This window comes from Symphalangus syndactylus, chromosome X (assembly GCF_028878055.3).
Source record: "Symphalangus syndactylus isolate Jambi chromosome X, NHGRI_mSymSyn1-v2.1_pri, whole genome shotgun sequence".
Lineage (NCBI taxonomy): Eukaryota > Metazoa > Chordata > Mammalia > Primates > Hylobatidae > Symphalangus > Symphalangus syndactylus.
The window spans coordinates 46623390-46642566 of NC_072447.2; the positions used below are offsets into that span (position 1 = coordinate 46623390).

General features: G+C 34.7%; 1 protein-coding gene across 4 annotated transcripts in view; it reads right to left on the reverse strand.

Moving 5' to 3' along the window:
- Positions 1 to 19177, reverse strand: part of DMD (dystrophin) — a 2284432-nt gene that overhangs the window by 1421702 nt on the left and 843553 nt on the right. For all 4 annotated transcript variants that reach the window (XM_063634262.1, XM_063634265.1, XM_063634264.1 and 1 more), the window contains exon 19: positions 3979 to 4066. In XM_063634262.1, the coding sequence (XP_063490332.1) occupies positions 3979 to 4066 (88 nt within the window). The remainder of the gene's footprint in view (positions 1 to 3978; positions 4067 to 19177) is intronic.

A 19177-nucleotide genomic window follows, 5' to 3' on the forward strand; every position in this document is an offset into this window, starting at 1 on the left:
AATAATACACTGAAAGGCCTTGGTCTTGATAAGCATCAGTTGAAAGATTGTTCAAATTAAAATCTTAAAAAACCATAATTAGTTAGCAATATTATTAAAGCATTAGAAATATTACTTACGATATTTAATGGCTAAATTTTTCTAAATTTCTAAATTATTTACAACATTTTGTATTTAAATTAAGAAATGTAAAAATAAACCTTAAATAAAGTTATATCACATCTTTCTTAAAAAGTAAAATGAAGAATTTGGAAACTCCCTTTTCAATATACATAGCTACAGGAATATATAAATACATCCCTAGATACCTGGTCTAGCCTCTCACTTGCCCTCATTAAGTTAACAGTTTCCTGAGACCAGGGTTATGATCCTAATCTTACATATTGATGGTAATCTGCATGAAAATTATAGCTATCAAAAAATGTCTCTAGTAAAAAGAGGTACTTTGCACCATCCAATATTCTGTCACATTTCTAAAACCAATTAATGTTGACATAAGTACAGTAAATTAATTTTAATGTTAGTTCAAACAAAAAATACAGCTAAGATAGAGATAAATCAGTTAAAAATTATACCAAAATTTCATGCCAAAATGCCAGAAACATGATTTTCTTTAGTTAACACTCTCCTTTTAGTAGCTTCTCTTTTTAGTCTATGATCGTGAAAGATCACTTCTACTCTGACCAAAAGAACTGGAACATCCATAAGGAAAACGTCCATGTATAGTTTTAAAGTAGGCAAGGAATTTGGGCAACGTCTTTCTTTGGTTAAAAATTCCAAATAAATTAGTAAGAATCTCTTACTGTCTATAAACCCTTTATATATAAATTATCGCTGTAAAATCAACAACATGGTTAATATTAACTGTTTTAAAATTCTGCACACAACTCTTCACATTTGATAAAATACAGTCAAAATGAAAATTATCTTCCCATTGATCGTAAAACTGGTACATGACACTGAAAACTTATACATATGTTACTAGACATATTCTTTCCAGGATGTACAAATGATTTTTAACAATACTTTGCACCATCAGATGAAGTTCGCTTCTACATTGTAACCATGGTAAACTTTGTACTTTCAACAACCTTAACACCCTACCCTGTCTTCTCAGTGTATGTCTTAAATTCCTTCAATAAATTGCCTTCAGGACAAATAGATTTCGTTTTTTTCATTACTTAAGTGATGTTGAATCTTCATTGCTTCATAGACATTTAGAAACAGACAGAAATCATTTGCAAATATGTCTGATGTACCATTTCAGGTCAAAACTGAAGTAAAATAAGTTATGAGAAATTATTTTTTCCATCTTGGAATTTCATTCTAAGAGCAAACTGACGAGTTACAAAATTATTCTAAATTTTTAAAAAGTAATTTAATCTTAGAGCAAATTATTTTAAGTAGAAAATTCAGTTTGCTATGCATGTACCAGCATAAATACATATAAACTATAGTTCACAGAATTTTTTAAAATATATAATAGCTATACTTATGCTATTCTACATATTTTTACACTATGAATATATGTTAAATGTTTTCACTGTGCTAAGCGTACATCAAATTTATAAATATATACGCATATATTTTTATTAGTGGCATAATACTATGACATTATACAAGAGTGGTTTATCTTTATCTTAACTTTTGAGGAAACTATACATGGTTAAGAGGAACAGCCATTTACATGAGGTCCTAAATGAACTACATTGATTCAGCGCTCATTGTCATTTCTATAAAAAAAGGGCAAGGATGTATGCAAATTACGTGGTTGTGAGATTTATTATATCTCCATAGCCTAAGCTTCGGAAGGAAGATTCTGGACTTATAAATTTAAGAGCTTTAATGCAATAATTGTTGGAATCCTAGTTTACAGAAAGCTCCATTTGTCTTTCAGCTTCATGAGCTACACCAGTCAAATGGAGTTTTGGGCTCTATACTAAAGGAGCCATTATGATTTAGGGTAGCAGTCCCTCTGAAATACACCTGAAGAGGTACTCTAGGCACTTAATATGTGTCTAGCTTATCTCACAATTTGCACAATCACAGAAAATAAATATTATGCAATTTGTTCCTTGAACGACAAAAAAAGGAACAAATAGATAAGTTGGAATATTCGAGCCTTTTTTTTCTTAAGTAATTTCGTAAATTATTTTATTTAGTGGGGAAACAGAGCTATGGTCATTTTAAGTAGTCATCCTGGTTATGGCCGAAACTTGAGCCTAATGACATATCAGTTAGACCATACCTTTACTGGTAGAAAAAATGGGTAGCATAAAATTTGATCAATACAGTCAAACCAAACAGGAATGTCTCAAATCACACCCATACGCCCAAGTGTTCCCTGGTATCTGCCAAAGTTAGCATTTTCCTTCAGAAGGATTATTGATTATTTTCACACCAAAATTACCAATGTCATTACCTCAACAACGGCCTTAATTTTGCTTTGCTAAACAGAATTTGGCCAATTAATATTTACTAAGCACCTACTATGCGTCTTCACTTTTCTACATGCCTCCAAAAATTAGAACTATGAGGGAAATAATCAAGAAAACTAATATTGTCACTAGTCACACGATCGTTTAAATCCTGCATGTAGTTTTACTTACCAAAAATTAAAAATCATTCCCTTGATTTCTAAATGCTTAAATTATTTCTGATTAATTCAGTGTATGTTGTTATCAGATGATCTAAAGTGAGGTAATCTTGATATATAATTATGAAATGAGACCATTTAAAGTATAACCCTTGCACCAGCTTATTAATATGAAAAAGTGATGATAATACAGTTTCTAGGGGGAATTTACATAACAACTAGGAGAATATTTTTAGATCACATAACTTTATTTAACATGAATATGCTATTAAGTTGATCAGTTAAAATTACCAAGCAACATACATCTAAATAAAAATCTATTGGTATTTTCATTATCTGTTCTTAAATTGTTCACTCAAGTCTCAGCTGTTATATTTGCTTGTTTTCATTTTTAACCAAATAGAGTCAGTCACGGGACTCATTAGATGAAGAAAATGAATTGAGTTTCTAGGAAGACCACTGAACTTTTTAATGCCAAATTTGCAATTAAGGCCAAAAATAACTTATACACAGAATTTATGCCCCAAAATGCAGGCAGATTCTGGAAAAAGCTGACATGCACAACAAAAACATTTGTTATATTTATTTATGATGTTCTTGTAAACATCTTCTACAAAATGAAAAATAATCTTATTTGGAAATAGCATTATCCCTGATTTTCATAAAATTTTATCTGGAAATATAGTAGTATAGCAATGATAATTTGAAAGAAGGTTGTTTACATATCATGTCAATGACATATTTGGTACACATAACGTTTGAGGCACTGAGTATTAGCAAAGATTAATTTTAATTTATTCTTGAAAAAGAAAGACAAAAGCTTGGCTAGCTTTATGCTTTTATCTCACTCTAAAAAAGTTACTTAAAAGTAAAGGTTATCCCGAAGAGCCTTTTTCTTTTAAATGAGAGAAAGTGATAAACAGTAACACAGAAAACGTCATATATATTATTAGAAAACACGAATGACGGTAAAACATTCCATACAATTTTAGTCTGGAAAAACATATTGCAAAAATGATTTAAAATCAGATGATGATCAGTTTTACATATATAACATAACTGTTAATGTTTTCAAATTTCCGTAAACCTTAGTTTCTTAAATTCTTTGGATAAATGCTAGCAGATTTGCATTAAAATTTATTTCTCTGCTACAGACTGATAAAATATTCTACCACATCCCATTTTCTTCCAATAGTCTCAAAGTTGAATTTCTCCTAATAATTTGCTTAGCATTAAAAAAAAATAATAAAAAACATATGAACTCCTTTTAATTTAAATTTGTACTCAAGAAGTGCTTGTCTGATATAATTCAGCTGATAAATATGAACCTATGTGTTTATCAAATCCCTAAGAAGATTATCTAAATCAACTCGTGTAATTACCATTCACCATCTGTTCCACCAGGGCCTGAGCTGATCTGCTGGCATCTTGCAGTTTTCTGAACTTCTCGGCTTTTTCTCGCTCTATGGCCTGCAGCATGAGAGCAAAGACGAGTAATTCAATACAAGGATTGTGAATCTACACAATAATTATAACTTCTACTTGCCCTTTCAAGCCTTAAGATGTTTCACTCTGTCAGGTTATCACGTGAATCTAAAGACTTTTTTTCTCAACACTTTTGCCATCAAAAACATCAAAATGGCAATAAAAGCATGAGCCATTTTCACGACTTGCTACAACTTTTAATTATAAGATTTCTACTCAGCTTTTTTTTACATTATACTTTCTGATACATTTCAACGCAAGACTGCAAAAAGTAAAAAGGCAATTCATAACAATGAAAGATAAAGTGTCACATAACTAAAATGAAATTTATCTTTGAAAGATACACCATTGAAATTGCTCCTAATAAGTATACAGGCAGTATTAAAAATCAAATTGAGAATCCAGTATGTATATAAAATGGAAAAATAAACTACCATAAATAATTTAGCAGAAATATATTTTATATACATATATATATTTGAATACCAGGCTGTAGGATAATTTTTCTTTCAAAAATAATCAAAGTACTCCTATTTCTAAGGAAGACAAGATTGAGTCTCCAAAAAACGTTCTGAATTCCTTTATTTCTCTTAAGAGTTAAATTTTGAACCACAAATACAAAATTATTTCAGTTAACAACAGCCAGAATTTCATACTATTGAGTTTAGCTAATAATAGTCCTATGGAGACATAAATTTTAAACTATCATAGAGTAGAACTACATTACTATAATCATCAAGGAGATGTGACTATAACAATGTGTATGTCCTAAAACATAAATATTCAAATAACTGTAACGCAATTAAAATATAGTCGGAACAACACACCTGTGACTTAACAATAGTATTATATCAAAGATTTCTCTTGAATTTGAGGCAGAAGGTTATTCCACATGAGACTATTTTTTAACACTTTACTTAAATCCACAGGCATTAAAAAAAATATTTCCAGGTATAAAACTGGAGTACAGATGGGAAGGCAAATAATAGATACATGCACAGTCTGCAGCACTGTTCAGTACAAATTTGTGCAAGGATGGAAAAGATCTGTATCTGTGTCATCCAATATGATAGCCAAAAACCACATGTGGGTATTGAGCACTTGAAAGGTGGTCAGTGTGACTTGAAAAAAATGAATGTTTAATTTAATCTAATTTTATTTATTTTAATTAATTTAAAATTTAAAGGTTACATGTGACCAGTGTTAACTAATTGTACAACGCAGATCTAATACATTCCATTAAAAGCAAATAGATAAGAGATGGGCCTGTAATCCCAGCTAATCAGAAGGCCTGGGCAGGAATACTGCTTGAGGCCAGGGGTTTGAGATCAGCCTAGGTAAAAGAGAGAGACCTCCATCTCTAAAAAAACAATTTTAAAAAATTAGTCAGGGATGGTGGCATGAAACTGTAGTCCCAGCTCCTCACGAATCTGAGGCAGAAGGACTGCTTGAGCACAGTAGTCTGAGTAGGCTGCAACGAACTATGATTGTGCCACTGTACTACAGCCTGGGCGACAGAGGGAAACTCTTTCACATAATATGGTAATATCAGAAATAGTTTCAGAGAAAAAGTAATCATCTAGACAAGACTATTTACTAAGCACATTAAATTATGGAAATGCTTACACAATAATCCACATATTTTTATGTATCTGAAAAGACTCTCTAATTTAAAGAAATAGCTACAAATGTAAAGGTTTTTTTTTGTTTTTCTTTGAGACAGAGTCTCACTCTGTTGCGCAGGCTGGAGGGCAGTGGCACGATCTCAGCTCACTGCAACCTCTGCCTCCCGGGTTCAAGCAACTCTCCTGCCTCAGCCTCATGAGTAGCTGGGATTACAGGCATGCACCACCATGCCCAGCTAATTTTTGTATTTTTAGTAGAGACAGGGTTTCACCATGTTGGCCAGGCTGGTCTCGAACTCCTGATCTCATGATCTGCCCTCCTCAGTGCTGGGTTGGGGCGGGGGATTACAGGTGTGAGCCACCGCGCCTGGCCTGAATAAAGGTTTTCTTTAAAATTTATTTTAAAGAGTTTCCTAAGTGGGAGACCTGACAATATCTGACATCAAGGCTTGATATAAAACTGCAGTAATCAAGACAGAGTAATATTGGCCAAAAGAACAGACAGGTAAATCAATGGAACAGAATAGAAAGCTCAGAAACAGATCCACATAAATATAATCAATTGATTTTTGACAAAGAAACAAAGGCAATACAGTGTAGAAAAAGTCTTTGAACAAATGGTCCTAAACAACACAACATCTATATGCAAAAAAGTTTATCTAGGCATAAACCTTACATCCTTCTTTTGTTTTAATTCCAATTATTTAATTCCAATTTATTTACTTTCATGTGATTCACTGGATCAACTTCATTGGAAATTTGTACTTTCGATGGTGAAATATCTGACATTATTGTGAATTTTATCACAAATTCACTTTAAAATTTCAACACTGAATATATCTGTAAAAATGATAACATGGGCTGGGTGCAGTGGCTCACACCTGTAATCCCAGCACTATGGGAGGCCAACGCGGGTGGATCGCCTGAGGTCAGGAGTTCAAGACCAGCCTGGCCAATATGGTGAAACCCCGTCTCTACTAAAAATACAAAAATAATTATCTGGGCGTGGTGGCAGGCAACTATAATCCCAGCTACTCGGCAGGCTGAGGCAGGAAAATCGCTTGAACCCGGGAGGCAGAGGTTGCAGTGAGCCAAGATCATGCCATTACACTCCAGCCTGGGCGACAAAGTAAGACTGTCTCAACAATAAATAAATAAATAAAATAAAATAACATGAACATATATTTTGGTGGAACACAGCATTATGGTTAAAAACCATGCTTTCTCAGATACACATGGATATAAAGATGGGAACAAGAAACACTGGGGACTACTAGAGTGGGGAAGGATTGAGGGGAAAAAGGCCAAAAAAGTAGCTATTGGATACTATGCTCAGCACCAAACCTCAGTGTCACACAATATACCCACGTAACAAACCTGCACATTTACTCTTGAATCCAAAAGGTGAAATTATAAAAAATAAAATAAACATGAAAAATAAACATACCAAAAATAAATACATTTCGACTGAATTTAGAAATTTGTGTAACTGCTTGAAAGTAATTGTGGTGCACATATAATTCACAAATTAATTAATAATGAATCAATCACAGACTCTAGAGTGAAATGTAAAACTATAAAATTCCCAGCAGATAGCAGTGGAGAAAATAGAGGTGACTTTGATTTTGTTGATAGCTTTTTAGGTACACCACCAAAGGAATGATCCATGAAAGAAAGAATTAATAAGTTGAATAGTACTAAGTTAAAATGTCCTGCTCTGAGAAAGATGCTGGCAAGATAATGAAAAGAAAAGCCACAGGCTCAAAGAAAATATTTACAAAAGACATATCTGGTAAAGAATTCTTATCCGAAATACACAAAGAACTCTTAAAACTCAGTAACAAAAACAAACAAATTAAAACATGGGCAAAAAACCTTAACAGACACCTCACCAAAGGAAGTATACAGATGGCAAATAAGCAAATGAAAATATGTTTCACATCATATGTTACCAGGGAATTACAAATTAAACAATGAGATACCACTACACACCTATTAGAATGGCCAAAATCCAAGAACACTGACAAAACCAAAAGCTGACAGACATATGGGGCAATGGGAACTCTCATTCATTTCTGGTGGCAATGCAAAATGGCACAGCCACTTTGGAAGACAGTTTGAAGGTTTCTTACAAAAGTAAACATTCTATTATATGATCCAGCAATCATGCACTTAGGCATTTACCCAAAGGAGTCACATGTCCACTCGAATTCCAGCACATGAATGCTGTAGCAGCTTTATTTATATTTGCCAAGACCTGGAAACAATCAAGATGTCCTTCAATAGATGAATGGATAAATAAACTGTGATACATCCAGACAATGGAATATTATTCAGTGCTTAAAAATGAGCTATCAAGCCATAAAATGACATGGAGGAACTGAAATGCATGTTACTAAGTTACAGAAGATAATCTGAAAAGGCTATACACTGCAGGATTTCACCCTAGATTCCAATTCCAAATACATGATATTCTGGAAAAGGTAAAACTATGTAAACTACAAAACAATCAGTGGTTTCTAGAGATTAGGAGAGAAGGGTAGATGAAAGGGAAAAGTATTGGGGATTTTTACGGCAGTGAAATTACACTGTATAACACTCAAAAGATAAATACATGTCATTGTAAATCTGTTTAAACTCATAGAATATGTGGCACCAATAGTGAAAGCTAATGTAGAAACTATAAACTTTGGGTGATAATGATGTGTCAATGTAAGTTCATGTATTGTAACAAATATACCACCCTAGTGGGAAATGTTGACAGTGGGGCAGGCTATATACGTGTGGGAGCAGGGTTATATGGGAAATTTTTGTACTTTCTGTTCAATTTTGCTGTGAACCTATAATTACTCTAAAAATATACTCTATTAAAATCAGAAAAAAGATTTCATGAATTAGGAATATAAAGAGTACAAAATCCTAAAAAAGCCAGTCATTGACAGAATAAACTCCCATCAGGAATAGCTGTAATATATAAAATACTAATTAAAACTGAGAATAAATTAAGAGTAAAATTTTTAAAAAAATCTATAAGGTGATAACTTTGTTTTACTTTCTTAAATACCTATCTCTTAGCTGAAAGATACACATTTTATATGGTGCACTGAAGGGCAACAAATGAAAACTCAGTTTCGTCTAATTAGTTAAGAAACTCTGAAAGTGACAGACACTTTTTAATATCTTGGATTCCACTTGAAAATTTCAAAGCACCCAGTTTGTGGTATTTTGTGATTTTATGTTCCCAGGATCCCTTTCCAATTAGCAGGTGAAACTTCTGAGTTGTCTTGAAATACAGTTTCACAAAGACACGTGTTGAATTGTTTCCAGAAACATGTGGACAATCATGGATGGTTCTAATTTGTTGGTTGAACTGAAAAGTCCATGAAAATAGAGTACCTACAACATCTGGTTAAAAGTAAGATCCTAGATGAAGCTCCAATATTTCTATTTTCTCAACTTATTAATTTTTGTGATCTAACTTATCTGTCCTTAGCAGCTTATGGCATACTTGTTTTTCACTGCTTACATTTATTCTCCATTAAAAGGTAAATGTTATATGTAAAGCACCCTGAGCATCTTAGAGGAGAAAAAATAAGCACATTTAAGTAAATATGTAATGTAAATATCAAGAAAGACAGGAGGATTTGGGGTGTCCAGAATTTGAACTACATCAAGAAAAAATATACAGATAAAAGAAAAAATATATACCACAATACAACACATAAAGGAACAATGACAACAAGCTGAGTAAAGTGATGTTCTTTGAGTTACTTTTAGAGTTATCCTCTCCTATCAGAGGGCTTTCTATTTTATCTACATTGAGCTTTTGCTTTAGTTTATGTGAAAGGATATAAAAAGTAGAATGAGAACACTATGTGGTCTTTATAAATATAAAAAATAAATTATCAACAGCTCTCTAAATGTTATGAGTATAATCTCTTTATTCTAAGCTTACTAGAATCAATTAATATCACTAACGGAGAACAAAACTTATATTTGAGTATCTCAGGAATCATATTTGACCTTTAATATCTTGCTAACCACATTGTTCCAGTTATTCTAATATAAATAGTAACAGTAACAACCACCACAACTACAACAAAAACAATAATCTATAAAGTAGGTACTATTACTTTCCCATTTTGACAGAGGAGGGAAGTGAGGCACAGAGAGCTTTGTGAAAATTTTGAAAACAATGCAACAGCCACATTGAAAATGAGATTCTTTATACTACCAAATTACAGTTTACGTACATAATTTCCATATGTATATCATAATAATTGTAAGAAAGAAGAAATCAGCATTATTATATACCATTTTATACAAGAGAAAACTGAGCATCAATAAGATTAAATCGTATGTCAAGGGTCACATTATCAGGAAGTTTTAGATTTAATATTAGAAACTTGCTCTTCTACTTATAATTTCAGCTTTCTTTCAGACATGCTCTGCTGTTGCTAGGGGTATTTCAATGGATATTAGTCAAAAAGGCGTGAGCATATCAGAATATATATCACAGCAAACAGAGCTTATAGTTTGGATGTATTAGGGATGTTCAAGATATTTAACTATTAATTCAGCAGGGCCAACAAGATATCACAAGGAATGCCGGGTCACTCAGAATGGACTCTGACAGTCTATAGGCTGATTACCAATTCTGTATACAGCTCAAGTAAACTGAATAACTGGTGCATAAAGAGACACATAGACCCCAGAAAGAAGCAGTCAATGGTATCTGCATATTTGTCAATGTTTAGATGGTATCTGGTTTCTGTTAGGGCACATTACTTTCAAGAGAAACATTGCAAAATGAAGAGGAATATGCATACAAGTGTGCCTTGAAGAGTGTGAACGAGACAGTGAAGAGTCCAGATAACATTTCATTTCAGACACAGCTGTAGATAGTTGATTAAAAATAATAAAATTTAGTATAACAAAGAGATGTTGAAGAAGGTAATATAACAAAAGGGCCTGCAGTCACCCTTTTTGCTCTGCTGTTTTCAGTTCTGTCTCTACTGCTTACTATCTGACCCTAATAAAGTACTTCGACCTTTCTGAACCTCAATATTTTCTATGTAAAATAGCAATAAAGATACCTACCATGTGAGACTTCTGAGGAGATTAAAGGAGGCTCGCTATTTATTTCCCCAAATGAGATAGTTTTTATAGTAAAATGGGGAGCTAGGAATAATAAAGCTGCGAAAAATGGCTTGATATAAGCTAAGACTATATGAGACAAATTGAAATATGTGCTCATTGTAGTTAAAGGTAACTTCAATAATCTTAAAAAGAAGTTTAGGAAACATACATTTTTTTTTTTTTTTTTTTGAGACGGAGTCTCCCTCTGTCGCCCAGGCTGGAGTGCAGTGGTGCAATCTTGGCTCACTGCAAGCTCCGCCTCCCGGGTTCACACCATTCTCCTGCCTCAGCCTCCCGAGTAGCTAAGACTATGGGCGCCCGCCACCGTGCCCGGCTAATTTTCTGTATTTTTAGTAGAGATGAGGTTTCATGGTGTCAGCCAGGATGGTCTCGATCTCCTGACTTCGTGATCCACCCGCCTCGGCCTCCCAAAGTGCTGGGATTACAGGCGTGAGCCACCGCGCTCGGCCACGGAAACATTTTTGACGATCAGAGTACCTTGTTCATGGAAATAACCAGATAACCACATATAAAAAGTGTTAAAAAAAAAAAAAAAAAAAAAGATTAAGTAAATAAACATCAGTGAAAATCCCCATTTCTCCTGGGATCTGGCCACCCATACATTTGTCCTCAAATGAAATATATGAACTTCTGTTTTAAGGTAGGTTGGATCAGGAGTTCCTAAAATTTCTACCGTCTCCCATTTACTCACAGAAATATACATTGAAAAGCACAAAAACCAAAAACAAAGTCTAAAGGGATATATTTTGCTGAAAAAGGAAGATAATTGTCCTCATTTTCAGTGACTGTGTATCAACAAGGAGGAACATAGGCCTTCCACAGGTCTATCTTGCAAAGCAAACACTGGTTCAAAACAAAAACAAAAACTGGCTCTCACATCTATTCTCTTACTCACTCCCATCAAAACTGCTCTGATCAGTCTCACCATTGGCCCCCAAGCTACTACATTCAATGACTGATGTTCAGTTCTCACTTTACCTATCACCATGATTTGATTCAGAGGATTCCTTTTTCTTCTTAGAAGTATTTGCTAATTTGGCTTCATGTACTACTTGAAGACAGAGTTTTCCTCCAACTTCAGAGGTCTCCTTTACTCCATCTCCTTTGCAGGTTCCTAATCACGTCCCTGAGCTCTCACTTTGGAGTGTCCTAGGCCTCAATCTATATTTTCCTTTGTTTAGGCCAAAAACAGAATCCTCCACTCCTCTCTTTCTCTCAAGCCTCACATTCAATCCATCAGAAAGTCCTGTTGGCTCTCACCTCAAAACATATCTAGAAAGTGAGTTATCATGGCGCTCACTACTACCACATTAGACAAAGGACCCCCATCATCTCTGAGGGGTATGTGTGTTTCAAAATAGGATACTAAAGGTCTTCATATTTCAACCTTTGTTCGCTGATTATATATTATCAACAGAGCAGACAGAGACAACAGGATTCAGCTCAACTCGCTGACAGCTGAATAAAAGCTCAAGTCCTTACCATGGCCTGATCTTAATTAACTTCCTTAAACTTTCAGAATTCTTCTGGTACTAAACATCTTGATTTTTTTCTGCTACAGCCACACGCTTAGCTGTTCCCTGATGCTACAGGCATGCTCCTGATATACGGCTGTGCATTTATTTTTCCCATGCCTAAAAAGGCCCTAAGTTAGTTACTTGGACATTTTCCCCCATCAAATGCCACTTTTTCAGCTAGGCCTTTTAGTGCCACCCTGTCTACATGCACATGCATACCCTCTCATTTTATTCTGCTCCTTGGAAATTATCACTAACATTCCATATGTTTTACATATTAGTCTTGCTTCATTTCGATCTTTCCCACTAGAATGTAAACTATATAAGGTCAGGTATCCTTATCTATATCCTTCTCTACTCTATCCCAAGTCTCCATGAAAGTGGCTGGTACATTATAGATACATAATAAGGCGAGCTCTATTTTAGCGTAACGCGTCCATATACAATATTATAGTCTCTCCCCTTACCCACAATGCTCTTTTAAAGTGTAAATTCACAACAAACTCTAATAGCTTTAGATAAAGTGGCCATAAAACCAGTCGATGGGAATAGGTGCTGCAGGCTCAGTAAAGGAAGGATGGATTAAATCGAAGTATTCTAGAAACTGCATATTAGATAGGGAATTGGGCACATTCACCTTTTCTTCAGCTCAAGTCCTGATACTGGTAATAAACCAATACCTAAGTAGAAAAGAAAGAGTACCATATACAATCCATGAGTCAACACTTGGTAGAATCTTACCTCTCTCATTTCATGGCTCTGATCTTCCACCTCCTCTATGTGGGTATGTACATATATGTACATACACATACATACTGTATATATACCCCTTTCCCTTGTTTTCAAGACCAAGAGTATCATGTGAATACTCTTCAACCATGGTCTTCACTTCCTTTTATATATTTCATCTTCAATGAAATTTAGACTAATATTTCAATATTAGTACAAATTCCGGTATTTCAATATTACTCCAAATACCTACAGTCAAACTTCAGCCTTCACTACTGTACAAAAAGTTATTTTGTGAAAGCCATTAATTTGGCCAGGCGCAGGGGCTCACGCCTGTAATCCCAGCACTTTGGGAGGCCAAGGCAGGTGGATCACAAGATCAGGAGATTGAGACCATCCTGGCTAACATGGTGAAATTCTGTCTCTATTAAAAATACAAAAAATTAGCCGGGCGTGGTGGCACGTGCCTATAGTCCCAGCTACTGGGGAGGCTGAGGCAGTAGAATTGCTTGAACCCGGGAGACAGAAGTTGCAGTGAGCCGAGATTGCACTACTGCACTCCAGCCTGCGTGACAGAGCGAGACTCTGTCTCCAAAAAAAAAAAAAAAGAAAGAAAGAAAGAAAGTCATTAATTTTCTTCTTGTTAGGAAAAATGCTTCTTACATCATTCAGTACTGATAACAATTACAATTAACTCCTTGAAATTGCCATGTTCATAAAAATACCTCTGCCCTTAACAATATTATCTTTCTCTTAAATTTCTTCCTCATGAAGTCATCCAGCTTTTCTATATGTGTGTTTCTCTATAGAGCTGTTTATCATATGTATCTACATGCATATACATATATTTTAATCTTAAAAGGAACTATATTTCATAACATATAGATTTTAAATTATGTTATTAACATACAGAATACTAAATACTTTACTCAATATATGCTTAATATATGATCACATGTTTAGAAGCCACTACTCAGATTCTAAAATATTTAGTACACATAATTTCAAGTATATAGAAGCTAAAAAAGGCATCAGTAAATCATTGTATGAGAAATGAGTGATTATTGTGGGCTCGTGAAAATTCTTAGAGATCGTAAAGAATTATACATTCTAAAATGGGTAACTTAAATGCAAAATAAAAGGCAACAAAGTTGTATAATATTCAATAAAAGGAACAAAAGTAAAATAATTTTAAGCAAAGAATACAAAACAGGGAAATTCACAAATTCCTCAATAAGTTGATTAAAACCTCTTTCAGACCTCTATTCCTCCTTCTTTATTAGCATCCCTTAAAAGCTTCCTCTTTCTGTATCTTCTCTAACATTATGAAAATAAGTTATGGATCTCTATCAATCCTACTCTGACATTAAAAGTAATTAAGAATCTACTCATTTAACATTCTATAATGAAGTTTTACCCTTTGACTGAAAAGTAACGTATTCACTCAAATGTTTATTCAGAAGTTGTTCTGTCCTTCATATTGGTAATAGATCCTATCTTAAATGTGACTGCAGAGCTGAAAAAAATCACATAACCATATAGTTAAACATTTATTGGGTTATGTGTTAGGCATGGAGACACCAAAATCAAAACACACACACATAAAACCAAAGCCACTTCACGTTCAACTCCTGATTTCTAGAAACCAACAACGAAATTGAAGTAAAAATGGCTAGAAATCAGTTTGTGTAAGTAAACAAAAATTAGATCATTGTAGGCTTTATGAGGGGGCAATATGAACACAGTGACTTTGTCAACACTTTTCAGACAAAGACCAATGGGAACGTATTTGTAGATTATCAGAGTTAACCTGATTTACACGCTGCAACGAGAGAGACAGTGCATCACAGGGAACTATGTGGTTGTCTCTAAGAGTATGTTAGAAAAAGCTTATTTTAAGATGTGTGCTTGTGTTACGTGATGGGGTCATCGAGGAAGTGGGGCTTTGTTTTGATTGGATGTTGTAAGGAAGTAGGGTAATTCTATGTTGAGTGTCCTAAAATTTTTATCTAGATGGCAGGAGGAATGCAGAGAGGCTAAAGCTGTGTTTAGTAAAGAAGCATAATGTGTCACATTAATGAAGATGAGGGATATTTGGTCATTAGGCGTGGTTTGGACAATGCTATTCTTTTTTATCGTATTAAGATATGATTACAAAGTGGTCTTGCTTTTATCTTGCTTTATCACAACCATAGAGTGTCCCTGTATGATGCTGGCACTCCTAGCAATTGTTTATATTCAACCAGAGAACATCACAGACTGGCTGCGAGTACCAAGGCAACATCTAGCAGTTCCAAAGCCTAACTGAAGTGCCAAGCCAGCTCCTGGCTATCAGTACCTGATTTTATCTTTCTCAAATGATTATAAACAGAGACATAACAAGATCATACTTATGTTTTAATAAGTTCGCTTTGGCAGAGGTGATGTGAAAACTTCTAAAGGAATATAACATTAGTAGCAGGGAAGATCAGCTAAAGGATTCTCATCTTGAATAGAAGTAAGCCATGATATTAGCTTTAATCAGGGTTTTTGGTGATGGGAATAGAGAGAAGTGGACATTTTCAAGAGCTGTTAGGGGAGCAGGATTAATTGAACTTGTCAAAGATTGGATTTGTGAATGGTAGAAAAAAAATCTAGATGACCCAGTTAGCTTTCAGCTTTCTGGATTAGGCTGTTTGCAGGGTGAAAGGAAGGAGAAAGAATAAAGGAGGTCTGGGGAAGTAATGAGATTTAAGATATCAGGCAAACATCAATTAAAATTGTCTATTAGGCAGTTAGATGTATCACCCTGGGTTTTAAGAAAGAGATGAGCTAAAGATACATAAGGGAGGAGAGTTCATTCGAAAATAGATACTATTTGAATGGGAATGAATGAGGATATCCAGAGAAGAAACACAAGGACTCTGAAGAATATCAATATTAAAGAAAAACTGAATTTGGAACAAATGGCCAAGAATGTGAAAGAATTAATCAGGAGAAAGCAGTATCCCATAAGCCAAGTGAGGAAAGAATTTCATGAGGGAAAAGAGGTTAATAGGTTCTAGTTCTACAGAGGGATTGAGTAAGATAAGGCACGTAAGTATTCACATGCACGTTTATAGGAGAGGACACTTTCTTAAAGATGAAAACACAACCAGTTTAAAGGCTAATGATAAAGACCTGGGACATAGATTTTTGACAATCTGGATATACAGCTGAATGGAACTGGGTGGCTGAATACATAGCCAGTGATGCTACTGAGAACACACACACAGAGATGAGCCTCAACCAGGTGAAGCATAGCCTCTTCCACCAAGGCAGGTGGAAAAAAAAAAAAAGAGACTGAGCACAAATACCCACAATTTGAGAAATATTATTTTGACTAAAGTAGGAGATGAAATCATTTACTGTGAATGAATCGGAAAGTTTAGGTACCCCACAAAAGCTTGAAATAATTGTTGAGAGAAATTAAGTTGAAAATATACTTAGGATGCACGGGAAGCTTACGAAGAACTACTGCTGGTTTTGTTAAAATATGTTATTAGTGCCAGGCGCGGTGGCTCACGCCTGTAATCGCAGCACTTTGGGAGGCCGAGGCGGGTGGATCACGAGGTCAGGAGATCGAGACCATCCTGGCTAACATGGTGAAACCCCATCTCTACTAAAAATACAAAAAAAAAAAAAAAAAAAAAATTAGCCAGGCGTGGTGACGGGCGCCTGTAGTCCCAGCTACTCGGGAGGCTGAGGCAGGAGAACGGCGTGAACCAGGGAGGCACAGCTTGCAGTGAGCCGAGACCGCGACACTGCACTCCAGCCTGGGACAGAGTGAGACTCCGTCTCAAAAAAAAAAAAAAAAAAAAAAAGTTATTAAAGAAATGGAGTAATGTCTGACAATGACAATATCTACATACAATCATGACAGCAGGTAGCTGAATTGAGGAGATGAGAGAAACAAAAGCTTTTAGTGATAGCAGGAGAGCCCACAGGGATGCTGAAATGACTAACAATGAAAGAACAACTTGGGTGAAAAAGTCTACTAACCTTCAATGAGAAAATATGATAAAATGGTAGATAAGAGGTGGCCAGAAGTCATTAACTGCAAGGGAAGAGGTATTTTTACATAAAGAGAGCAGTATCTTTGTAATTGTCTCTGTTAGGTGAGGGAGTCAGTCATTCTAAAGTAGTGGGGGTACAGAAGAGGGATGAGTCATAGTGCTGTTTTTGAGGGTAAAATTGGTTTCCACGTATGAGTAGAGTAAGTATATAGGATGGAAGGCTTGTCTTGAAAAAGGGTTTGAGCCTGCCGAGTGAGAGTGTGGGAAAGCAGAGGAAGTGAAGCAAGGAAAAGAAAGTGCAACAGAGCAGAGAGAGAAAGACAGAAGAAGAGATAGACTCGAGGTACCTATACTCTGGGTAGTAAACACAGATAACAGAGATAGGAGAAACTGGAAGCATTAACTGGCTTGATGATTTCCAGCGGGAGTTGGTAAAAAGTTGATTCTGAAAGAGCGTAATCAAGTGCAGATCCCACGAAGAGCCCAAAGCCAGATCACCATAACGGCTTGATAGGGAGGCTTTCAAGAGAACCTTGCTAAAGCTCCAGATTTTCAGACACCTTATCAAATCCCCTTGTGATCAGAGGAGGCTATTTTTTGTTTGTTTGTTTCATTACCAATTGACGTTACCATGTGCTCACGGAAATAATTTGAGGAGTTAGAATCTGTTAATTCAGCTAAAAAGTCTGAACTGCGGTGACATTAAAAGAATGCGAGAGGGAACCACTGGGTAAAGCCCAAGATTGTGTCCTAGAATATTGATTCTCAAGCCTTTATTTGCATAGGAATCACTCCTGGAAAATGTTCAAAGGCAAATTTTGATTTACTAGTTCTGAGATTCTATATTTCTGACAAGCTCCCAGATAATGTCAATATTTGTGGTCCAGGGACATTTTGATTAGAAAGGTCCCCTAGAAATCAGCTTTTAAATAAGTGCATTTTGTTAATTATATGAATAAAAGACATGGTGAATATACAAGGAAAAAATTATGCTTAGGTTTCAAAGTTCCATTTTTTAAAATATGTGAAACTGAACTCATAATGGCCTATGATATGCTAATTGGCTAAAAGCACTTGAAAAGAGTAAATGAAGAAATCAAGTGAAAAAAAAAAGAGCTGGTAATATTTAGCCATTTTTAATGAAAGCCTGAAAATGGATTAATACCACTCAAGTTCATGACACGAGCCTGCCATGAGTTCAAAATAACCTAAATAAACTGACAGGTGACGTAGTAAGAAAATTAATGTACACCTACACTGAATATCCATCATCATAACTATGTATTTCTCTCAAGGATTTTTAATACATATACATTATATTTAGCCTGAGGGAAACATGAAGGTAAATCATTTCATGTCCTATTTTAGTAGGCAATTAAGAATGATGTTATTATTTCAGAAAATGAGAGTTCAGGTTGATAAAGGGGACTCACAAGGTATCAGAAAACCAGTTATAAAACATTGTACATTTTTGAGCACTTTTAGTCTGTCATGCTCCCACTATTGATAAAATGTAAATTGTTCGTAGGTAACCACACGATAACAGGAACTTTTAAAATTTATATTCCTGAAATACTGGAACTCAATTTTCCTGCCTGATCAAAGCTGCTTTAAGACAAAGAAACAGACTATTAGACAGAAACCTGTAAGAATCAGATCAATAATCATTTTTAATTAGCTAATAAAATGCCAAAGGTGATTCATATTTTCAGTGGTCAAATATGTAACATGAACTTTGAAATTTAGAGTTTAATGTTCTCTAATTAATTTTCTACTAAGAGAATTTCCCTCAAAAATCATAGCTAACAATATACCTTCAAAGAAGTATACTTGAAAAAAGACATTTAGCTAATTTTCTACAATTATATATTATCTTTCAGTTTAATTTTAAAACTGAAACATTAGCAATATACTCATATTTCCCACTTCTTGAAACCGTTTAGAATAGTCTATTATAATGCTGACAACAGCATGTCTTATAAAGCTAATAAGTAATTTAAAATAGCTTTCCAATTTATAAGTAGTTAACTC